Here is a 24038-nt window from a genome sequence, read left to right on the forward strand (position 1 = left end):
CAATAGCGACCTTGTGTTTTACATTCCAAAGCCTTCAGCACTAGGTCAAACTCAAGACATTTATTAAAGCAGATTTTTTTTATGTAGTATTTTCCTTTGTGACACATCCCATTGTCTTTTCTGCTGTTCCAGAAATACAGTCTAATCTAATTAGTAAGAGCCAAGCTAACTCCTTGTCCTGTAGTCTGTCTGTCTGTAGTTATTCTGTGTTGCCTTTAGTTCATAGGGAGTTTCTCTCCCCTTCCTGCCTTGGTAAGCAAACACTGTTTTGCATTTCTCTGGGGTCTCCTCCAGTGCTCAACTCTCTGTCTGAGGTGATGCTATTAATTCTGTCTGTCTGTCTGAATATGATGCCATTTATGTTTTGTAAGGTGCTATTATCTGTCTATCTTCCTCCTTTGACTTACCAAGCTTTTATATATATATATATATATATATATACATACATACATACACACACACACACACACATAAACTTATACATTGGTCCCACCGCTGCACCCTGTTTTTTTTTTTTTTTTTTTGGGAATTTAAGATTCCCTTTGGAAACACGCTGATCATTGCCACCTTTTATTAATGAGACTTCACAGACGCGTACCAGTGAGAGGATTACAAAAAGTTAAAGTAAGTGAATAACGCTCGGGTTGAGCTGAACTTACTGCAGAACACAAGCCCGTTAAATGCAACATTTCTGCTCGCTCTTCTTTGCATGTGTGTGTTTGTGTGTGACTACCTCCCTCACACGGCACTTCCTTTTCTCTGGGTGATACTGCTGAGCCCTTGTGTGCTCTGTCTTTTAAAAGCCAAGGCACATTCCGCCATCCATTAACACAGTAATTAAATATTAATTAAATAATAAACCAGTTGGGTAATTATTCAATCTATAATAGCATGAACAAATAAACCAATTAACCCACCGCCATAGACATAATCATACCCCAGTGCAATCTAAACCCCAGCTGGCTTCTCCCACCACAGTTTTTAAAAGTGAAAAGATGTCGACGCACTGGAAACCTGTTTTTTCGCGTTTATTTCTGTAACCTTTGCATTGATTCATTTGGCTGAACTAGTAAAATGTGTTCAAGGTCACGTTTTCCCTGCTCGGTCTGTTCTGCGTAATTGTGGCTCGGGGCCTGTGAAAGTGCAAGGCTAGAAAAGCGATAGTAACCTCACAAAAAAACTCTTTTCTTTGCTCGCTTTGTGCAAAGGAACTGGAGCAGAGCTGTGTCAGCATGCATCTGAAGCCGGAAACAATTGTATTAATGTGAAGAGTTTGAAAATAAAGAAAGTTCAACACAAGATGCTTTGGTTGTGGGGTGGGTAACGATGATAACGGAAATATGGAGGTGAACAAAGTGTGGAGATGGCGAGCATGAGAATTAAAAAAGAAAAACAGAAGAAGTGCCTGGATTGGATTAAAAAAAAAGTGCCTTGGAGGATATTCATACCAGATGACAATATCAGTGTGCTTAGGAGAATTCTTACTTAATATAGTGCTTTTAATAGCAGGAACTGTCATTAGGCTCTTCTCACATCCCAAAAAACAAAAATTAAAGGAATAACCAGGTGGTGCTGAAGCAAAGATGGTATTTTTTTTTATAATACAGTTAACTAATATGAGCTGTCAGTAGGAAAATGTAGTGGCTGAGTAGCGTAGAATATGAATCAGTAATTATACAGTACCACTCCCGACATTATAATGCATATAAGAGAATCAATGAAACATCCATCCACTCTCAAACTCTTTAAATTCAGTTAAGAATCAAGAGGACTGCCACCTCCATGTCAGCATCAGAGCAGAAGACTAGAACTAAACCTAAACAGATTATAAAATTGATCGTCACAAATGAACAGCTAATATCACTTAGACAGAAATTCACCAAACATGAGATTCTCCGGGTGGCGTGGTGACGCAGTGGGTAGCGCTGCTGCCTAGCAGTTGGGAGACCCGGGTCCTCCCTGCATGAAGTTTGCATGTTCTCCCCGTGTCTGCTGTCTGTTTCATCCTGGTACTCCGATTTCCTCCCACAGTCCAAAGACATGCAGGTTACGTGCACTGGCGATTCTAAATTGTCCCTAGTGTGTGTGTGTGTGTGTGTGTGTGTGTGTGTGTGCCCTGTGGAGGGATGGTGCCCTGCCTGGGGTTTGTTTCCTGCCTTACGCCCTGTGTTGGCTGCACCTCTAGTTAGGATATAGCGGGTTGGATAATGGATGGATGGACGGATGGATGAGATTCTCCAAAAACTTGTTAAACACAATGAGGGAGCCAGAAGTTCAGATGGAGATAGGCATCTAATTCCACCAATTTGGACCTACACATGAAAAGAGTGGATTGAAATTTGATGTCACACAGAGGTGGCATCTCCAGATGCTGTTCATCAGCAGACTTGACTGGGTGAGAAGAAGCACAAGTGTCTCCTTATACATAGGTGCTGACCCATTGACTGCTCTGTAGACAAGCATCAAGGATTTGAACTTAATGAGTGCCACTACAGAGAGCCCACGTATTGATCTAAAACGAACATAAGAAATGTGACAAATGAGAGGAGACCCTTCAGTCCTCAGGCCCGGTTGCTTAGCTAATAGTTAAGCTGTCCCAATAGCTCATCCAGATTCTTCTTAAAGTTTGTCAAGGTCTCTGCTTCAACTCCATGCTCTCTCCATTGGTAGTTTGTTCCAGAGTCTCACAACTCTTTGCCTAAAGAAGTGCTTCCTGGCGCCAGTCTTAAATGCACTTCCCCTTTAATTCCACTGATGTTCTTGAGTATGCGATTCGCCCTAAAGCTGTAAATAGGTTGCTGGATCTACTTTTATCAATGCCTTTGAGGATTATAAAAACGAGTGACATGTGCCCATGGCACCTGGTGTTTGCCACTGCGTTTTTGATATATCTGCAGGTGCTTGGTGGCACATGAATTGCAGTGATCCAGATGTGACAAGACAAAACCCTTGGCCTTGGACTTGTGCTGCACACTCTGTCAGGTATGGTCTGATCTTGTAATTGTTGTAAAAAGTGAATCTGTAAAACCCAGAAACCACAGCAACGTGACTCCTTGAAGGACAGCTGGTCATCAATCACCACCCCACAGTTTGTGCTGACTTGGTAGGTGTTAGCGAAAATTAGTCAAGCAGAGCAGAGACGGGGTGTAAGTATACGACTAGATGGGATAAAAAGGTCAGGTTGACCTGAGGATGGTATTCCTTCATCCAGTTTGTAATATTAATGAGACATGCAGCGATTCTAGCTGATAGCATGTGGTTGCCCAATAAGTATGACAGGTACTTTTGCATATCATCGGCATATCACCAATGAGAAAAAACATGGGACAGGATAATTGGGCCTAGAGAGGAGATGTAAAAGGAAAAGAGGAGGAGGCCCAACACCAATCCTTGGGGCACCTCTATGCTTGCTTGGTTTACCCTTGATATCTCCAGGACAACTGGCACAATCTGCCTAAGAGGAAAGACTCATAGCATATGCCAAGGTCAGAGAGGCTGGCAAGGAGGATCCCACACTTTATTTCTCTCTATTATAAAAACAAGTCTTGGAAGGCTTTGAAGGAGATGATATGTGATTTTCTCGGAGACACTTTAATGTCCCGTGAGACAGCTGCTGTGCAGGCTTTTAAATGGTCGACGCACAGTGTGACATGCAGCTCGGAAGCAGCAGAGGCAAGCCAGCAGCTGATCCTATCGTATCCCCTTAGTGTGCGTTCAGCCTCCCCCTTCACAAACGCAAGCAGCAGAGATGCGAAGTTGTTGGCGTAGAGCTCCCCGGGTTTTGTGGGAAAGCAAAGCGAGCCGGTGGGAAAAGCCCCTTAGTCTTCAAAATGATTGTGCCTTCACGTGGGAGATTATGGTTTTGATCTGGTGCATGGCGACTACGAGGAGAAATGTATTGCAAAGTGCAACGCTATACCTTCACCAATAACTCTCTGAAGTCCAAACTACTCACAGATTTGTAAGATGGAGCTAGGGCTTGTGATCTTGGGGGCTTGTGTGAAGGAGAGGCACAGCTTACCAGGGAGGAGTATGCTATATTGGGGAAGAAGCCAGTGACAGAGATATTGTCTCTCTATTATAAAAAAAATTCTTTTGGAAGGAGACTAGGGAGGCGAGACATGATCTTCTCGGAAGACAATTTGAAGTACCGCGAGAGACTCTTTAACTTGCTCCCAGCTCTTAAAACAACGACAATCGACAAGCAAAACACGCAGCTCTCCAGCAACAGAAAGCCAGCAGATGATCCGACAGCATCTCCTTAGCATGCGTTCAGCCACACCCCCTTCACAACATGAGCAGCGTTAGACGTCCTGCGAGAAAGAGATGTAACCACTCCCGGGGCCGGAAATAAAGGACAAGTATTGTTTTTACAAAAGTTTTAAAGTAAAAGTGAAAATAATGCATATGTAACAATTCCCATGAAAATAACAATCTTTTATTAAATTGTATATCCGGTAAACCAAACCCGGGGGTGGGCAAGCGAAGCGAGCCCCCTAGTCTGTTTAATAAAAGGGTTGGTTTGAACCAGGGACTGTTTCATGTGTAGTTGTGTCATAGGGTTTTGGGCACACTTATGCCCCCTAGTGTCTACATTGTTCAACTGAATGGAATATGCTAGGCCAACTTTACTGATGTCCTTGAGATTTGCAGAGACTTTGGAATTGTTCCAATGTAGCAGTCTTTGTTATAATGCCCTTAGCCTGAGGGAACTATTATGGGGCATGACATAATTGTGGTAAGTCAGATAGCTTATTCATATGTGTAATCACATTTTAATTCTCTGCTTTAATGCCAGTATAAGACTAAATACTTGCATCTTTTACCCATGTTACCACTGCTTGCAGCTCTGTTGGAGCAGAAGACCTCTCTCTGTATACAGCAACAACGAGAAAAATAAAAAAATAAAAGGAATTGGTCTACTTAATAGGGTGCAAACCATTAACCATAAAGTCTCAAATTGGTATCAATAATAGCAATTTATTGTTTTTCTATTTTTTTTTAGCTTCAGTTGTTTAGCTGTTCGTTTTCTGTCTGCCAGATATGCTTGACACATGAACTGATCTTTCTCAGAATATATCCATGACTAAAGCAAACTATGTAGTTAGTAAGCACAGTAACCCAGGTGTTTCCTGCCGGCAAGGTTCTCAACCAAATGACATCTAATTTACCATATCTCCTCTGGTTTGAAAATTGATCTGATTGGTGCAGGAATCTACCTGCTGTAGCAGTATGATATGTGCAGTGTCTGCATAGGTTACGGCACTGAGAAATTAGTCACGTTAAAAAGACAGGACAAATACTAATAAGAATAAGTCGGGACACCTACACTGAGGCTAATACATGGAACTGTCTGATTTCCCGGAAGGTCTAATTGCCCCACTTAGCCTGTCAGAGTATGATTTGCCCTTTTACCATGAAGTTATGAGTTTGACATCCTGTCCAAATGTAGTGCAGCGTGATGAATGTAACTACGGTAAGGGATGGTTGAAAGGTGAGACCTAGAAGAGTAAACAAATCGAAAGAGAGACAAATAATAATCTGAGGTCTGCAGGGATAGAATTTACAAGAGAAAAAGAGACGAGAGGGGAAAAACAGAGTTGACTGATAGTATAGTAGAGCCACCATTAACAGAGTAGGGATACACTGAATGTAAGAGCACGTCCTGCTATCCATGGAAAGAAGACTGCAACAATGGATGAGTGTGTGACACTTACTGCTGTAAACATAAAACAATGACAGGGAAAATGGATAAAAAAAACTTGTATGCCTACGTGCTTAAATGTATACATGTAACTTGTATGGTGAAGTGTGTGTATCTAATTCCTTATTGAATGATATACAGTTAGGTCCATAAATATTTGGACAGAGACAACTTTTTTCTCATTTTGGTTCTGTACATTACCACAATGAATTTTAAATGAAACAACTGAGATGCAGTTGAAGTGCAGACTTTCAGCTTTAATTCAGTGGGTGAACAAAAGATTGCATAAAAATGCGAAGGAACTAAAGCATTTTTTAACACAATCCCTTCATTTCAAGGACTCAAACGTAATTGGTCAAATTAAATAACTGGAAATCAAATGTTCATTTCTAATACTTGGTTGAAAACCCTTTGCTGGCAATGACAGCCTGAAGTCTTGAACTCCTGGACATCACCAGATGCTGGGTTTCCTCCTTTTTAATGCTCTGCCAGGCCTTTACTGCAGCGGCTTTCAGTTGCTGTTTGTTTGTGGGCCTTTCTGTCCGAAGTTTAGTCTTCAACAAGTGAAATGCCTGCTCAGTTGGGTTAAGATCAGGTGACTGACTTGGCCATTCAAGAATTTTCCACTTCTTTGCTTTAATAAACTCCTGGGTTGCTTTGGCTGTATGTTTTGGGTCATTGTCCATCTGTATCATGAAACGCCGCCAAATCAATTTGACTGCATTTAGCTGGATTTGAGCAGACAGTATGTCTCTGAACACCTCAGAATTCATTCGGCTGCTTCTGTCCTGTGTCACATCATCAACAAACACTAGTGTCCCAGTGCCACTGGCAGCCATGCACGCCCAAGCCATCACACTGCCTGACTCCACCGTGTTTTACAGATGATGTGCTATGCTTTGGATAATGAGCTGTTCCACGCCTTCTCCATCCTTTTTTCTTGCCATCATTCTGGTAGAGGTTGATCTTGGTTTCATCTGTCCAAAGAATGTTTTTCCAGAACTTTGCTGGCTTTTTAGATGTTCTTTAGCAAAGTCCAATCTAGCCTTTCTATTCTTGAGGCTTATGAGTGGCTTGCACCTTGCAGTGCACCCTCTGTATTTACTTTCATGCAGTCTTCTCTTTATGGTAGACTTGGATATCGATACGCCAACCAAGCCCTGGAGAGTGTTGTTCACTTGGTTGGCTGTTGTGAAGGGGTTTCTCTTCACCATGGAAATGATTCTGTGATCATCCACCACTGTTGTCTTCCGTGGGCGTCCAGGTCTTTTTGCGTTGCTGAGTTCACCAGTGCTTGCTTTCTTTCTCAGGATGTACCAAACTGGAGATTTTGCCACTCGTAATATTGTAGCAATTTCTCAGATGGTTTTTTCTGTTTTCGCAGCTTAAGGATGGCTTCCTTCACCTGCATGGAGAGCTCCTTTGACCGCATGTTGTCTGTTCACAGCAAAATCTTCCACATGCAAGCACCACACCTCAAATCAACTCCAGGCCTTTTATCTGCTTAATTGATAAGACATAACGACGGACTTGAACACACCTGCCCGTGAAATAACCTTTGAGTCAATTGTCCAATTACTTCTGAGCCCCTGAAATGAAGGGATTGTGTTTAAAAAATACTTTAGTTGCCTCACATTTTTATGCAATCGTTTTGTTCAACCCACTGAATTAAAGCTGAAAGTCTGCACTTCAACTGCATCTGAGTTGTTTCATTTAAAATTCATTGTGGTAATGTACAGAACCAAAATGAGAAAAATGTTGTCTCAGTCCAAATATTTATGGACCTAACTGTAGATGTATTATTTATGGATCCATTTTCAACCATGAGTTTTTCTAAGTATAAGAGCTCCCTTCAGTTTATCTTTCATTTGAAGTCTGAAGAACAAAATAACTTTACTGTAATCTAGGCAACTGGAGATTCAGTCAGCATTTTCAACCATGTTGGACAAGCCTGCTGATGCTGTGTTCGTGTTCTGATAAACAGTAAGACTGAGGAAGAACTACAAGCGCCTTGAGCATGGGAAAGCCTCTACATAAATAGAAAGTATTATTATTATCATTACAAGCTTAGCTCTAATTAAGGGGTTAATTAATTAATTAATCTAATTAATAAAGCCTCCAAAGTCAAGACACAAGGCAGAACAGCCCCACCCAGCAAGGGAGCACCACCCTGGTTTATAAAAAAAAAAGTCTGCACTTCAACTGCATCTGAGTTGTTTCATTTAAAATTCATTGTGGTAATTAATGTACAGAACCAAAATTAGAAAAACGTTGTCTCTGTCCAAATTTTTATGGACCTAACTGTAGGATAGATAGGTAGAACTTTATTTGTCCCCAGGGGGAAATGTAGCTTTTTACAGAAGCTATTTAAATAAATAAATGCATACATAGGTAAAATAAATATATATTACACCCACCCTATGGTCTGAACACACACCAGAGTGACTAAATATGAAGAAAACGTGAGGCTCTATACAGTCATATTACCTTTTGGTATAAAGCTGCCCCCTGTAGTGTTTCTTGATACACTTCTGCTTAATAATTCATTGTCTCATAGTCCTCAGCGTTGTTGTGTCAGAGAGAAGACGTGCAGCGTTGTTCATAATGGCACTTAGTTTTGTTTTCTTTCTCTCCTTTGCTACGACCTCTAGGGGGTCCAGAGTGCCTCCACTAACTGAGCCTGCCCGCTGATTCGGAGGGCCTCTCGTGAAGTGATGTTACAATCCCAGCAGGGTTATTTTTTAAGTTCCTGTTAAAGTCACAATGTGTTTTACTACTTCTGGTGGCCCATGTAGAGTGAATGGAACTGTTTGATTTTGACAATGCATTCTTTGGTCTTCAACATAAAAAAACCAAAAAAAAAAACAGCTTGACACTGAGCACATCACTGATGTAACTTTGCCAAATAAAGCAATGCTTTCATATGGTCAGGCGTTTCGAGTATTTGTCGATCTTCTCGAATCTCATTGTGCATTTCTGTCTCCGAGGCATTCTTCCCTGGACTTGCCTTGCTTGCCTATGCACCTTCCTGTTTGTCTACTGCTTAAGTATTTTATAGTTTCTCTTGACGCTCAGCAGATGTCATTGTTCTTCTTTTTCTTTCTGCCGTCAGGGTGATTATAACTTGGCTTCTCAATCACTTTGCCGTAAACACACAACCACAGATCATTTTGCCATCCTTTATGGGTACCAGGTTGCTGCCACCTAAAATTTTATTTCGGGATTACTTTTAGCTTGTATTTGTGTTTCAGTGTCTTGTTTCTTTCATTAGAAAATAGAAGAAAAATGGAATAAGTTGGCAAACAGTTTCACAATTGGTAGTACTTAGGGGACTGTTGCATCTCGACTCAAGATAAAATTTGGGTAAACAGAGATTAAAAAGCTGCTTCAGGCTGAATGAACTAATTTAATCAAAAGTGTTTAGTCTGATCTGTTAACAGTTAAACGGAAATTACAATGGTACAGCGTACAATGTAGCGAACAGTGTAGTGCATAGACAAAGTCTACTGTGTAATCACAACAGTCTAATGAGAACGTACGGCAAACTTCACGCATTCTTTATTCAAGGAGACTGGCGATGGCACTCAGCTGCTTGTTCTGCTTTCATTGTTTGTGATGTTAAAAATACTGTGGTAATATCTTCTAAGATTTTTAATGGATGCTGCAGATCTCCGTTCCTTTCTTTGTCTAGCGTTGTTAGATTTTTTTTCCAGCCACATCGCCGGGTGAAGGCTGAGGTTAGGACTCTTTAAGTGTTCAGCTGCTCATCCTGCATTTCAAGTGCATCTCGCAGCAGAGCTGGACTGATTGGTGGACTATATTTTCTAACCTGTGGTGTTTTGTTTTTTTGTTTTGTTTTGTAGGAAGAACCAATAACATTCAATGAAGAAGCCTTTGTGTCTCACCGTTCCAGTGCCATGAGACAGTTTCTTCAAAATGCCATCCAGCTTCAGCTGTTTAAGCAGGTAATTTCTTCAGATATTTGGTTGTAGCATCACAAAGTGTACGTGCGTTTTTACTGAACACATAGAGTGGCAGACACCTTCAGAATCTTTGATTCTTTCCAATGTGAACAGGAATCCATCACTGTGGGTAGGTTTGTTCGAAGGGAACACATTTTTTTTTCTCCTTCATTACTGTACATCATCTTGCTGCTGCTGCTCTCAAGTAGCTTCATTTAGCATTTCTTAACATTTTTTGAAGAATTTTTTGGCTTAACTTGGTGCTTGGCATGACATTGATACTTTTTGGCTTAAAAGACATTACCTCATTAGTGCCTCATGAAAACAACACCAGTTTCCCCATTCACTCTGCTGAAGCTTTTGAGGCTATGGGACAATAACATCCTTTTATCATAATAATATGCTGGGATTTTCTTTGATTCATTTTTATCGAGGGTGACCATCTGGCTTCAGAAAGCTTGGTAAATGTTTTCTCTGTAAAATCATTTTACTCACTGATGTTTTCCTTTCATTCCTTGGTTTCCATTTGTCCATTTAAACATTCTGCGCAGCAGTGTTGAAGAAGCCGAAACCTCTGATTGGATTGTCTCCATAACTGTAATGACTTTGCCAGAGGTTTGTACAGAGAGAGAAACAGAACCCATCCAGTTTGATTTTAGTTATCTTTAGGCCCCCATGTGTCAAAAACACATACAGCTAAACAAAAAAATTGCCACCTTGAAAAATTTCAGGACATGTGCAGCAGTCAGTCGTTAATTAATTAATTAATAAAAAAAAGAGTAACATCGCCCCTATTTCTAAATCCACCGGCATCAGGTATCATGATGTGTCGCAGCGTCCACACTACACAGTCTTTCCGTTTTCATTTGTGGCATTCATTTACATGTTTTTGTCAAGTCATTGCCAGTTGGGTCACATGGCAGTAAGTCGGGGGGTCTTGTCTGTGTCTGTGAGAGCTGACTAACAGTGAGCGCTCAGCCAGAGGTTCATTGTACTGTATACAACACCCACAAACAGAGAGGATCCCAGTTAAATCTACAAGAAAAAGGAGAACTGATAAGAGCAAAGGCTACCTCAAAAAATGAAGCAGAACGGGTGTTCTGGGCTGTGTAGACAGAAGAGAGACTCGTGCAGCCTTGGAGCAAGCACAAATGTTCATTCAACATCTCATCTTTAGCGGACAACAACAGGGAAAAAGGATAAGAAGCCCCAACCAAAAAGTGTTAACCTTGTGAGACGTTTACAACGCAATAGGAAATTTGAATCTGTGCGGAGACGTCCTCAAGGAGTCATGTATTCCATCATCCCCTAGGCATGGAGTCTGACATCATCTTCAAGGCAAGTAGATCCAGCAACTGCAAACTTTTAAGTGTGACATGATGTACAGCTCAAAGTTGTTGAGTGTTACGGCAGTCTTAGCTAATTCCAGGATGTCTCTCATTTATTCAGAGTAATTCAATGGAATATTTTGTTGACCTCTTGTAAATTCTTCAACCAGACCTTCAAGTGGGTGGTGTACACCATGAAATGTGATCACAGTGCGCATCAGCCCGAGTTCCCTGGCAGTTCAGATAATGGCATCTATTGTACCTGCCATGACAGCAACAGCCAAGCACGACTGATTATGTGTTAGCGACATATGTTGAAAACACACAGAGGGTCCTTCCTCATTCTAACGTAGTCAGGGGGTTTTCTCATTATATACAGTGTGTTAACACATTTTTACTGAAGTAGGTCTTATATGATTTTTACTTTAAATTTACTCAGAAAGTGTTTAATAAATTTGATTTTATTGCAGAATTGATGACTGAATTGCAAAATGTGAAAAAAATGTAATGTTATGAACAAGAGCACAGGGGCACAGCTGGAAACATGCTAAGAGTAAATTTTACACAAATGTTAGAAAGTGTTTTTTCACACAAAGAACTGTGGATGTATGGAATAAATGAATGACTCAAGCTCGCCCTACATAATGGGTCTGGGTCATGTGAAGGCTTTACAGGTATGACAAATTCAGCCACAATCTCTGCCTTTTTTTCTCTTTTTAATTCTTCCGTATTCTTCATAATTGTATTATATGCATTGTACCTCCAGTTAAGCTCTCACATGTTTGATTTTTTGGGGTGAGTCGCAGACTGGTTATACTGAGTTGAGGGGTATGTCAAGCTATATGACTGTCACACAGGAGTGCACACCAAAGCCCTCAGATTTGCTCTGTAAATGAAGTCTATGACTATAAAGGTCGTGTAATGTGTCATGGCCTTAGAGGAGCTAAGTCTCCTCAGCTGGAGGCGGTACACAGGGACACAGTCAAAAATGTAAAGAAATATTAGAAAGTTTTTCTTCAAAGAACCATAGGTACTTTGAATAAATTAACAAGTTCTCTGATAGTCGGTTGGACTTTAGGAAGTTTCGAATCTAGGCAAACAGGATTGGTAGGCTTGTTGGTCTGAGTGGCCTGTACTTGTCAAAACTCTTGTAATGTTGTAATATTGTGACCTATGAAATCCTGGTTCCAGTGTTTACCAGATGTAGCAACAAGGAGGCGCCACTAAGCCCCAAACCTTAGACACAATATCACCCAACATGATTCTGGGTACAAATAAACATATTTATTTGCCATCTTCTCTCCTTCCTTCCTCCCTCCAAGTGAGTGTCGCTCACTGCCTCCTGACTCAGACTCGGTGAGGTTAGTCTGTAGGCTTCATTTGAAATAGACCTAGGAACTCCTCCCAGTGTTATGCACGTCGTCCAGTGCATTTTCAGATCCTCCCTCAACAGTGTCCTCTGGCAGCACCCAAGGATTCCGACAGGGCTGCGTTTCCGAACTCCAATTCCCAGCATGCCTTGCGGGTGTCCTGACTTGGTTCAGTCTTGAGGAACACTGCCCTGCCAACTGCCATGTGGGGGAGCAAACTGCTCCCAGCACCAACCATTATGGCTTCCTGGCCACACAAGAAATCATCCTGCATCCCTGCCATGATGCCTGTCCTTCCTCCATGGCACTTACACAGTCTAGTCAGAGACACATTGTACAAACAATTAGGCCATGTGGTTCTTCTGTTAATGCAGGGGAAAGCCAGGCAACTTCAGTTAGTGCATTTATGGCTTTGCCTGGCATGATGTTGGAAAAATTATTTTTATTCTGCTCTATTTATTTAAGTAATCACTTCTTTATTTAAAGATACAGTATTTATTTAACAATACTATAATAACACTGTTTACCACAAAATCAGCAAAAGAAAAAAAAATAGTTTTTTGTCTGTGTGAAGTGTTCACGTTCACCCCTTGTGCATATGAGATTTTTTTCGGGGCTCACAGCTTTTTCTCCAAAATTCCAAAGTTGTGCTGATGATGTTGAGTATTGGCTCCAAATTAGCCATATGTACATGGTTGTACCCCGTAGTGGACTGGCATCCTGTCCAGGGATCCTGTCCAGGGTTGTTTCCTGCCTTGAGTTCGGTGATGTCGGGATGGGCTCTGGTCCCTGAACTCGATTAAGGGGGCTTTGTTAATGGAAATTGGACGGTATGACATTTAAGCCTAAAACACTGATTTTGTCTGGCAGTCAGTATCCAGAATTCTGAAATTGTAGGAGTAGTATTTAATTCTCCAATAAACAAATCCTTTGTATTTTTTTTCCCTTTGTATCATGTTGCACATCTGATAGATATTTTATCCTTTTTCTTAATTTAGAGCGTAGACTGTGCCAAAAAATGTAGTATATAGATACAGTCAGATTGTTATGGATGACTGGATAGTTTAGCAATGTCGCTTCTTATAAAGCAGCAGGAAACTGGTTTCATAATCATCTATTCAAGGAAAGCTCTTTCAGACTTTGTCGCTTAATGATGTAGACATGTTCAGCCTCACACAATCCATTTTTTTTATACTCAGAAATAGTAAGCACTTGGGCTTTTGTGTTCAGTTTTTTTTTTTTTTTTAACAATAAATCAAATCCACTTCTAGGTTTCCTTGCCTGACTTAAAATTAGCCTTAATGCATGTGTGATTTGTACGTCACTTTGTATAATATTGGCAGCTAAATCAATACACATGCCAGCTTTACACACGATTCTGTAAAAATTATAATACTCTTTGTTCTAGTGAGATTTATTTAAACCTTCATAGCTTCCTATTGTTATTCATTTACAGACAGGTTTTTAAATAGCTAAATGCGTTGCTTACTGATATAGTGGGACAGTGGCTAGCATTGCTGCTTTAAGATTCAAAGTCCTGGGTTTGAATCCCACTTGTTTGTGAAGTTAGCATGTTCTCCACTGTGTAGAGCTGGGTCTGGCAGGATATCCAGGATACCCATCTCCCTTTGCCAGGCATTGGTCTGAAAGATCCATAGAAAATGGTGACTTTAGTGCCGTTAAGATTCACCCTGCCTCTCCAGACCTCTGGGCCTGGTACTTAATGATGGAGTTTTAATGGGTTTAGGGTGCCTGTGTAGCCCAGGAGCCTCAGTCTTCACAGCCCCTAAGCTGACACCAATCTGAAGTTTTGAGATATGGAAAGTTTTAGACTATAAGTCAACATGATGTTAAAAAAACTATTATTTATGCAAACAGCAAAACATAACAAAAGAAGATTCCAGAAATTTGCTGTATAATAATAATAATAATAATAATAATAATAATAATAATAATAATAAGTTACATTTATTGAGCGCCTTTCACAAACCCAAGGTCACTTTACATACAGAGTAAAAAAAAAATAAAAAATTACAGAGATGACAAAAGTTTGTAGAAGATGAAAGTTTTCATTTGAGATTATAAATGTAGAAACAGGAGCAAACTCGGACAGACTGAGGAAGAGAGTTCCAGAGTTGAGGGGCCATAGCACTGAAGGACCTGCCCGCCCAAGGTGGAGAGTGTGGTGTGTGGGACAGTAAGGAGATTACTGCTCGAGGACTTGAGAGAGCGACAAGGAGTGCAAGGAGCTAGTAGCTGAGTGAGGTAGAGGGGGCCAAAGGTTATGTAGGGCTTTGAAGGTGAGAAGCAGAATCTTGAATTTAATCCTTGATGGAACAGGTAACCAGTGAAGCTGGGAGAGAACAGAGGAGATGTGAGCAAAACGCTTTGCGTGGGTGAGGACTCTGGCTGCGGAGTTCTGAATATACTGGAGCTTCTGTATAGATTTTGCAGGGAGGCCGATGAAGAGGGAATTTTAATTAATCAATACGAGACATTATGAAACTATGAACCAGAGTTTGAGCATCAGACAAGGACAGAAACGGATGGAGGCGGGCAATGTTACGGAGATGATAGAATGAAATTTTGGAAAGAGACCTAAAAATATACTAAAAAAATAATATATATATATATATATATATATACACAGTGGTGTGAAAAACTATTTGCCCCCTTCCTGATTTCTTATTCTTTTGCATGTTTGTCACACAAAATGTTTCTGATCATCAAACACATTTAACCATTAGTCAAATATAACACAAGTAAACACAAAATACAGTTTTTAAATGATGGTTTTTATTAGAGCGACAAGGAGTGCAAGGAGCTAGTAGCTGAGTGAGGTAGAGGGGGCCAAAGGTTATGTAGGGCTTTGAAGGTGAGAAGCAGAATCTTGAATTTAATCCTTGATGGAACAGGTAACCAGTGAAGCTGGGAGAGAACAGAGGAGATGTGAGCAAAACGCTTTGCGTGGGTGAGGACTCTGGCTGCGGAGTTCTGAATATACTGGAGCTTCTGTATAGATTTTGCAGGGAGGCCGATGAAGAGGGAATTTTCAGTAATCAATACGAGACATTATGAAACTATGAACCAGAGTTTGAGCATCAGACAAGGACAGAAACGGATGGAGGCGGGCAATGTTACGGAGATGATAGAATGAAATTTTGGAAAGAGACCTAAAAATATACTAAAAAAATTATATATATATATATATATATATATATATATATATATATATATATATATATATATATATATATATATATATACACAGTGGTGTGAAAAACTATTTGCCCCTTCCTGATTTCTTATTCTTTTGCATGTTTGTCACACAAAATGTTTCTGATCATCAAACACATTTAACCATTAGTCAAATATAACACAAGTAAACACAAAATACAGTTTTTAAATGATGGTTTTTATTATTTAGGGAGAAAAAAAAATCCAAACCTACATGGCCCTGTGTGATAAAGTAATTGCCCCCTTGTTAAAAAATAACTTAACTGCGGTGTATCACACCAGAGTTCAATTTCCGTAGCCACCCCCAGGCCTGATTACTGCCACACCTGTTTCAATCAAGAAATCACTTCAATAGGAGCTGCCTGACACAGAGAAGTAGACCAAAAGCACCTCAAAAGCTAGACATCATGCCAAGATCCAAAGAAATTCAGGAACAAATGAGAACAGAAGTAATTGAGATCTATCAGTCTGGTAAAGGTTATAAAGCCATTTCTAAAGCTTTGGGACTCCAGTGAACCACAGTGAGAGCCATTATCCACAAATGGCAAAAACATGGAACAGCGGTGAACCTTTCCAGGAGTGGCCGGCCGACCAAAATTACCCTAAGAGAACAGAGACGACTCATCCGAGAGGTCACAAAAGACCCCAGGACAACGTCTAAAGAACTGCAGGCCTCACTTGCCTCAATTAAGGTCAGTGTTCACGACTCCACCATAAGAAAGAGACTGGGCAAAACGGCCTGCATGGCAGATTTCCAAGGCGCAAACCACTGTTAAGCAAAAGAACATTAGGGCTCGTCTCAATTTTGCTAAGAAACATCTCAATGATTGCCAAGACTTTTGGGAAAATACCTTGTGGACTGATGAGACAAAAGTTGAACTTTTTGGAAGGCAAATGTCCCGTTACATCTGGCGTAAAAGGAACACAGCATTTCAGAAAAAAAACATCATACCAGCAGTAAAATATGGTGGTGGTAGTGTGATGGTCTGGGGTTGTTTTGCTGCTTCAGGACCTGGAAGGCTTGCTGTGATAGATGGAACCATGAATTCTACTGTCTACCAAAAAATCCTGAAGGAGAATGTCCGGCCATCTGTTCGTCAACTCAAGCTGAAGCGATCTTGGGTGCTGCAACAGGACAATGACCCAAAACACACCAGCAAATCCACCTCTGAATGGCTGAAGAAAAGCAAAATGAAGACTTTGGAGTGGCCTAGTCAAAGTCCTGACCTGAATCCAATTGAGATGCTGTGGCATGACCTTAAAAAGGCGGTTCATGCTAGAAAACCCTCAAATAAAGCTGAATTACAACAATTCTGCAAAGATGAGTGGGCCAAAATTCCTCCAGAGCGCTTTAAAAGACTCATTGCAAGTTATCGCAAACGCTTGATTGCAGTTATTGCTGCTAAGGGTGGCCCAACCAGTTATTAGGGTCAGGGGGCAATTACTTTTTCACACAGGGCCATGTAGGTTTGGATTTTTTTTTTCTCCCTAAATAATAAAAACCATCATTTAAAACTGCATTTTGTGTTTACTTGTGTTATATTTGACTAATGGTTAAATGTGTTTGATGATCAAAAACATTTTGTGTGACAAACATGCAAAAGAAAAAGAAATCAGGAAGGGGGCAAATAGTTTTTCACACCGCTGTATGTATGTATATATATATAAAATGTAAATATACACTATTAACTGTGTTAATATAATGCTCCATCTGTTGGAATGATAAAGACACGCCGACACTTATCCTTTTATTAAAATGGATTAGCTGTGCTACCCATCTAAAATGGCTTGTAATCTAAATAATCTACATAGACCATGCAGTGTGTATATCTCTGTTACATGCCACTTGGTATGGATTTCATAAAAGCAGTGTTTAATGTTTGTAATGCACCTTCTGTTGGAATGACAAATACAATGCATTTTATTATTACATGTGTCTGTAATGTGCCATCTATTTGAATGACAGAAACATAGCATATTTTATTAAGGTGGATGTGGCCAAAGGTACAAGGACACCCCTCCAAATTGTTGGGTTCATGTGTTTCAGCCACAGCAATTGTTAAAATCAAGGACATAGCCATCTCAGTCTCCATTAACCAACTCAGGCACTTAAATGGGTTGTACTGAAATGCTCAGTGACTTTAAAATTCGCTTTGCAAGGGGATACCACCTTTACCACAGTTCAGCATATGAAATTTCTTATCTTCTACATCTACCCTGGTCAACTGTAAGTGCTATTATTGTGAAGTGGAAGCATCTAGTAATGGCAATAGTTCAGCCATGAAGTGACTGCTGAAACACATACAAATGGCTTATCCGATGTGGCATCATTCACAGCAGAGTTCCAAACTGCCTCTGGAAGTAACATCAGCACAAGAACTGTGCGTTGGGAGATTTATGAAATGAGTTTCCATGGCTAAGCAGCTGCATATAAGCCCAAGATCACCATGTGCAATGCCAAGTGTCAGCTGGGGTGTGGAAAGCACACTGTCATTGGACTCTGGGGCAGTGGAAACATGTTCTCTGGAGTGAGGACTTATGCGTCATGCTCTGGAAGTCTGATGGATGAATCTGGGTTTGGCGGATCCCAGGAGAACAGTACTTTCCACACTGCACTGTGTCTATTGAAAAGTTTGCTGAAGGGAGAGAAAATGGTCTGGGGCTGTTTTTCAGCGTTTGGGCTTGTCCCTTTGGTTCCAGTAAAGAATACTGTTAATGGCACAGTTTGCAAAGGCATTTTAGACAATTATGCCCTTCTAACTTTGTGTTAACAGTTTTGGAAAGGCCTTTCTCTTCCAGCCTGATGCACATTTACACAAAGTCAGGTCCATAAAGACATGTAAGAAATGGAGTGGCCTGCACAGAGCCCTGGCCTGCATACTACTGAACACCTTTGGGATTAATTGGAACACAAATGGAGAGCCAGGTCTCACAAATTCCCACCGACACACTCCAAAATCTCATAGGAAGCCCTCTCAGAAGACTGGAAACTGTTATTGTTGGGGGTGGTGGATTCTGTTCTAATGCCATGGTTCTGGAATGGGATGTCCAACAAGTATGATGGTCAGATGTCCACAAATGTTTACCCATATAGTGTATAATATACAGTATATGTTGTCTCGGATCCTGAACTTGCAACATATTAAAGTAAGAATTTTCCAGGCTGATCTGGAAAACAATTTGAAACCCCTTGAAATGATTTGATAAAAAGGAAAAACCAAATTTGTATGATTTAAAAAGTATTCCTACCATTTTTAAATATAAGATTAATTTTTGCTCAGTCGACATAATTTGTTGCTGGTGTCTGTATTTTAATTGGTGTATCACCTGGTCCCAGTTAATTTATGAAGGTAAATACCCCCTCTGGTTGAAGTTTTCCATAAAGCAAACCAAAATGAAGATAAGAGAGCATTCAAAACAAGTCAGGGATATAATTGTAGAGAAGTATAGATCTGGGAATAGTACAGGACCGTCTCATAGGCACTGTGCCAGCCTTAGAGCTCAGTGTAGTCCATCACATGAAACTAGAAGAAATGTTAAACTGCAGCCACACTGCCGCTCTAAGGTTTAGTAACATGGATCGATCTAAAAATGTCATTTTTTGTTTTTATCCTGTCTACTTTGATGTTTTCAGATTATTTTGTAAAAGTTTGTCATCCACAGAAAATCACCAAAAATGTATAAATCTTGCCTGTTCGGCATGCACAGTTTATAGGCCAAGTGTACTATTTGTTTATGGAGTAAAACTGAAGTAAATCAAAATGCAAAAATAATAAGGAAAAAAAACAATACAGATCTCTTTATTAAGACAGACAATAAAGTACATCTTCCTTAAAAGTTACAAGTCAATATGACGTTGTCAGAGCCTTGGAATATAGACCAGAGTCCTGCTAAAATAAATACTAAGAAATATGGAAGTGTTTCAGTACCCATCCATTTCTGAACTGATCCAAACGAAATGGCGAAAACTTAAATCTTGCCTATGGGGCATGCATGGTTTATCAACTTAAGTGTGGTGTTTGATTTACTTTGGGTTTGTCTCTTAACAAAATGCCAAAGGAATGAGGAAAAAACAAATCAAATGTCTTCGTCTAGGCAGACGATGAGGTTCAACTGCCTGAAAAGTTTACAAACAAGTATGAGGTTGCCATAGCCTAGAAAATATAGAACTGAGAGCCCTGCTAAAATAAATACCGTAAAATACTCGAGTATTTTAACACATCGTGCCCGTCAACTTGTGCAGAGAAGTTAGGAACGGTCAATCCTGGCACAAAAATGACATCACAAAGGGAATTATCAGAACAAATGGAAGTCAGTGCCACAACAATCATATTTCAGCATTTTCTGAAAGCCCCATATTCCCCACCCACACTGCAACATTCTGAGATTTGCTTACTTTGGACAGTAAAAGAGGACGTTTTTGGATGGAGGAAAATGCGGATTCATTGCAGAAGGAAGTCCAAAGCAAATTAAAAAGAGATACGTTTTCAAATGTATCTGTTCGTGTAGACTATGTCTGAACTTCGTCATCAACCAAGAATGGTACTTACTAGAGAGACTGCTGTGATTGTAGTTACTGTTCTGACCGAGTTACAGCTGTAAGTGATGGAAGTTGGAGAAGACCTTCATGCTCAACAGTATCCAATGCACTGAACAACGAGGGCTTTAATGGAAAAGTGGCTAAAAACCAAACGCAGTACATCAACCAGGTAACACCATCACAAAATGTGGTGGTAGCGGCATCATCTTGTAGGCATACTTCAGAGACTGATATTTTGTCAGGAAATCGTTTCCTTTCTGCTTTCAGACTGTGCCTTAGCCTCTGTTTGGCCCTATAATTCCTACAATTCTGTAGCACTGATACTAAGATTGCTCCCTACTCTTCTGTCTTCAAAGGAGGAATGTGTGCGTTCAGCAGTCTTCTGGTGTTTTATAATCAAATTCTGATCAAAATGTGTTGCCAAATCTCTTTTCTGTTTTCAACAACTTTTATCCTTAGAAGGACATCGTTCTGAACCACTTTATGGTCACGCAGCACTCTTCTCCAGTACCTCCTTTTTTCTTTTCCTTAATTTAATAATGTACTGATTACTAAGATTACCTTTTATAATGTGACTAATTTTTAATTACATTGTCTTGCTTCTTATTCTATTTTTGGTTACAATTAGCAAAAGAAAAGGTCTCAAGCCTACTATTTAATTACTTTGAAAAGCATTCCTGTTTATTGTGCTAAAATTAATTATTGAAACATTTCATGAAAAAACTGAGCATGGAGGTGGGTCTGTTTCTGTAACTCGCATAGCAAATGTGTTACATGGTTCTGACAGCCATCCTTAACCTCAGTTACTTTTGTTATCCTGTATAACACTTTGATTTACGGTTATCTTCCTTTATTTTTTTTTAGTTCATTGATGGCCGCCTGGATCTTCTCAACTCAGGCAGGGGTTTCAGTGATGTTTTTGAAGAGGAGATAAACATGGGAGAATATGCAGGTAAGAAAAAGCATTGGAACCTCATTACATTTAAATCACAGCTACATTCGTATATTTACCAGATGGGCAGCACAGCAGCCTGTACCTTAATGTTGTGTGTGTGGGGTCTGCATGGGCCTGCCAGTATTCTCCCACATCCTATTCTGGTTTAGTTAATTGGTAATTGCAAATCAGCCCCAGTTTAGGCATTTGAGGACCCAAGTCATCCGTCAGGCCATATTGTTTGTATATGGAAGTTTGGGGGCTTTTAACACCAGAAGGAAGAACAAAGAGGATACTGCACAGCACAGTTTTCCATTGCTAACAGTAATAAGTTGTGTTCAACAAAGTTTGTTGCTATCTATTTTGTAATTGCTATTTACCTTCCTGCCTTTATCACCCAGAGAATGTTTAGAAAATCATAAACTATTAGAGCCCAAAAAAGCATTACAAGTATACATGCAGATATAATTGTATATGCCAGTACAGTGGAGAATAAGCCAAACGTTTTGTGCTGCTTCTATGACAGTGTGTGGGGGTCCACAGCTCGCTGAGCAAAGGCCATTTATTTAAATAAATAATCGCCGCGCTCGCTTGGTAAGGGTTCATGGTGGCTGTAGCAAGCCACGGGGCGATCTGGGGTGTGGGCATTTCTCACCTAGTGCACAGATGAGGGACTGCCCACATCGGTGATTGGTCCTGTGGCTAATGTGCTGCAGCTGCTATGCCGCCCCCACACCCCCCTTTAATATAAGAAGCGCGAGTTGGTTAGGAAAGGGGGATCAGAAAAAAAATGAAAAGAGAAAGAACCCTCATCGTCACACAGTGCCGAGACATGTTAATGCACACATGTGGAACTGTTGCTTCTGTGACAAATATGATAGATAATGCCTTTTAGACAAATGTGGTCAGAGTGTCATGGCAGGCGTGTTGTGTGCAGCACCTGGGACAAGCCATGTCACTATGACGCATTGAACCAGCATGTCACAATATGCACAGAGACTTTGTAAAACCTCCACCAGTGCAGGTGTACTTAAACATTTCAGTTTGCATGCCCAAGTGAACCTGTGGCACCAGCACAATAACACAGTGGGCACTGTTTACTAGCACGTGCACAGCCTTTTTTTTTTTTTTCTTTCTTGATTTGTCCTTTAAACTTGCCCGTTGAAGGTGAGTATTGGTATTTTTCCTGAGTACACATACTGTATTTAATGTGATACATTTTTAAAGAAGGTACTGCACATGCAGACATATGCATAGAATACATAAAGCAAATTAGGTCTTTTACATTTATTTGGCTGACACCTTTATCTAAGGTAGCTTACAACATCTTAGTGGTGCAACTGGTTCCGTTTCTTTTGTTTTTCCAATTGGAGCGCAGTAACCAAGTAACTGAAATAACCTGCTGATGGTCACACGGTGCCAGTAATGGAATTTGAACTCACATTCTCCAGGTTTGAAGTCCAGAGACTCGACCACTACTCAGTACTACAAATGTCAATTTGTACAGATGCCTGAAAAAGTATTGCTGATCACAGAAAATGGAAAAGACAAAGTCGAACAGAATTAGATCAGACAGACCTTCCATCGGGCTTCTACAACAAGTCCTCCAATCATTCATGACTTTATATCTCAGAATGGTAATTTTGAAGCCAGCTCTAAACTTAAATGGAAAGAAACCAATGTAGAGGCACGGGTACTGCAGTTCATTTTCTAATCCATGTTATGATACATGCTGTAGAATTTTCAATAAAAAGTGTCAAGCATCTGTTATCCATCTTCTTTCTCCCTTCTTAATTTTAAACACTTTGGTGGTAGAACTTCATAATCTCCGTTTGTTTTAAATGTAATCATTTTACTCATTCAGCCTTTCATTGTAGTCATAAGCACTTTGTTCTGGAGTGTGTCCAGTAGCTTTTCTCTGATTTTTCCCCACACTGTTGTTACATTCTTTTTTGTAATATTTGAGACCCTTAAAAATTATTCCAGATGTGCTGATTCTAAAAGCTTTCTCATGTAGCCTAAGACCCTCCTTTCCATTGTAGATGTTTTATATTTTACGACTTTATATACTGTATATATTTCTATAAAGCTTCATTTTCTACATATCTGCCATATTTGAATTTTCTGCTGTTCCTTAATTGACTAACTTGAGGGTTCATGTGCTAATCTATCTGATTTCGCACCATCAGCAAATTTAATTTCTGTGTTGGCTTTTTTTATGTGAGTAATTTATATACAGTAAGTAGTACTTAGTGTGCTGTACTGTGTTAGCCATTATGAATGTAGAGAAAAGCCAAACAAAATTACACCTTTTATTGGCTAACTAAAATGATTACAATATGCAAGCTTTTGAGGCAACTCAGGCCCCTTCTTCAGGTATACAGTAAGTTAACAAAAGAACTGGTCCAGCACTGGTGTCTTCAGAACCCCACTTTTGTCCTCAATTAATTTTGAAAAACATAGTCATATAATAGATAATGAGTAGAGTAATTTTCTATGCTTAGATTTATTCTACACACTTGTAGACATTGCTCAATGAATCCCTTGTTGTTTTACTTTGGTCCCTAGCCTGTTAGTAGGCATGTCATTAAAATGCCTTTTAGTTAGGTGGACAGGAAATAGACATAGATACATATTGGTAAAAACATTTATATAATGCTTTTCTAGACACTCAAAACTGTAGGTAGACAGTCAGGAGCCACTTCAGCCATCCCCAATATGCAGCATCCACCTGGATGATGTGACAGCAGCCATTTTTCCACCACACATTAGCTATTAGGTGGTGATGGGGTGAGAGATATCGTTAGCCTTTAAGGGACAAGAAGATGCTGAGGGGGCAAGAATGGACAAGGCAGTGATGGGCAATTTTGCCCGGACATCAGAATGCACCATACTGTTTTCAAAGGGTGCAAAGGGATGTTTTATGACCAAAGGACATTGGGACTTAGGTTTTAAATTTCATA

The 24038-nt window shown here is 40.1% G+C and overlaps 1 protein-coding gene across 7 annotated transcripts in view; it reads left to right on the top strand.

Moving 5' to 3' along the window:
• Window positions 1–24038, top strand: part of dennd1a (DENN/MADD domain containing 1A) — a 1078084-nt gene that overhangs the window by 792146 nt on the left and 261900 nt on the right. For all 7 annotated transcript variants that reach the window (XR_005634853.1, XM_039762706.1, XM_039762705.1 and 4 more), the window contains exons 14-15: window positions 9568–9669; window positions 21006–21093. Coding sequence is in view for 6 of the 7 variants with exons in the window: in XM_039762706.1 (XP_039618640.1) it covers window positions 9568–9669; window positions 21006–21093 (190 nt within the window). In the remaining variant the exon portion in view is untranslated. The remainder of the gene's footprint in view (window positions 1–9567; window positions 9670–21005; window positions 21094–24038) is intronic.

This window comes from Polypterus senegalus, chromosome 9 (assembly GCF_016835505.1).
Source record: "Polypterus senegalus isolate Bchr_013 chromosome 9, ASM1683550v1, whole genome shotgun sequence".
In the NCBI taxonomy this organism is placed as follows: Eukaryota; Metazoa; Chordata; class Cladistia; order Polypteriformes; family Polypteridae; genus Polypterus; species Polypterus senegalus.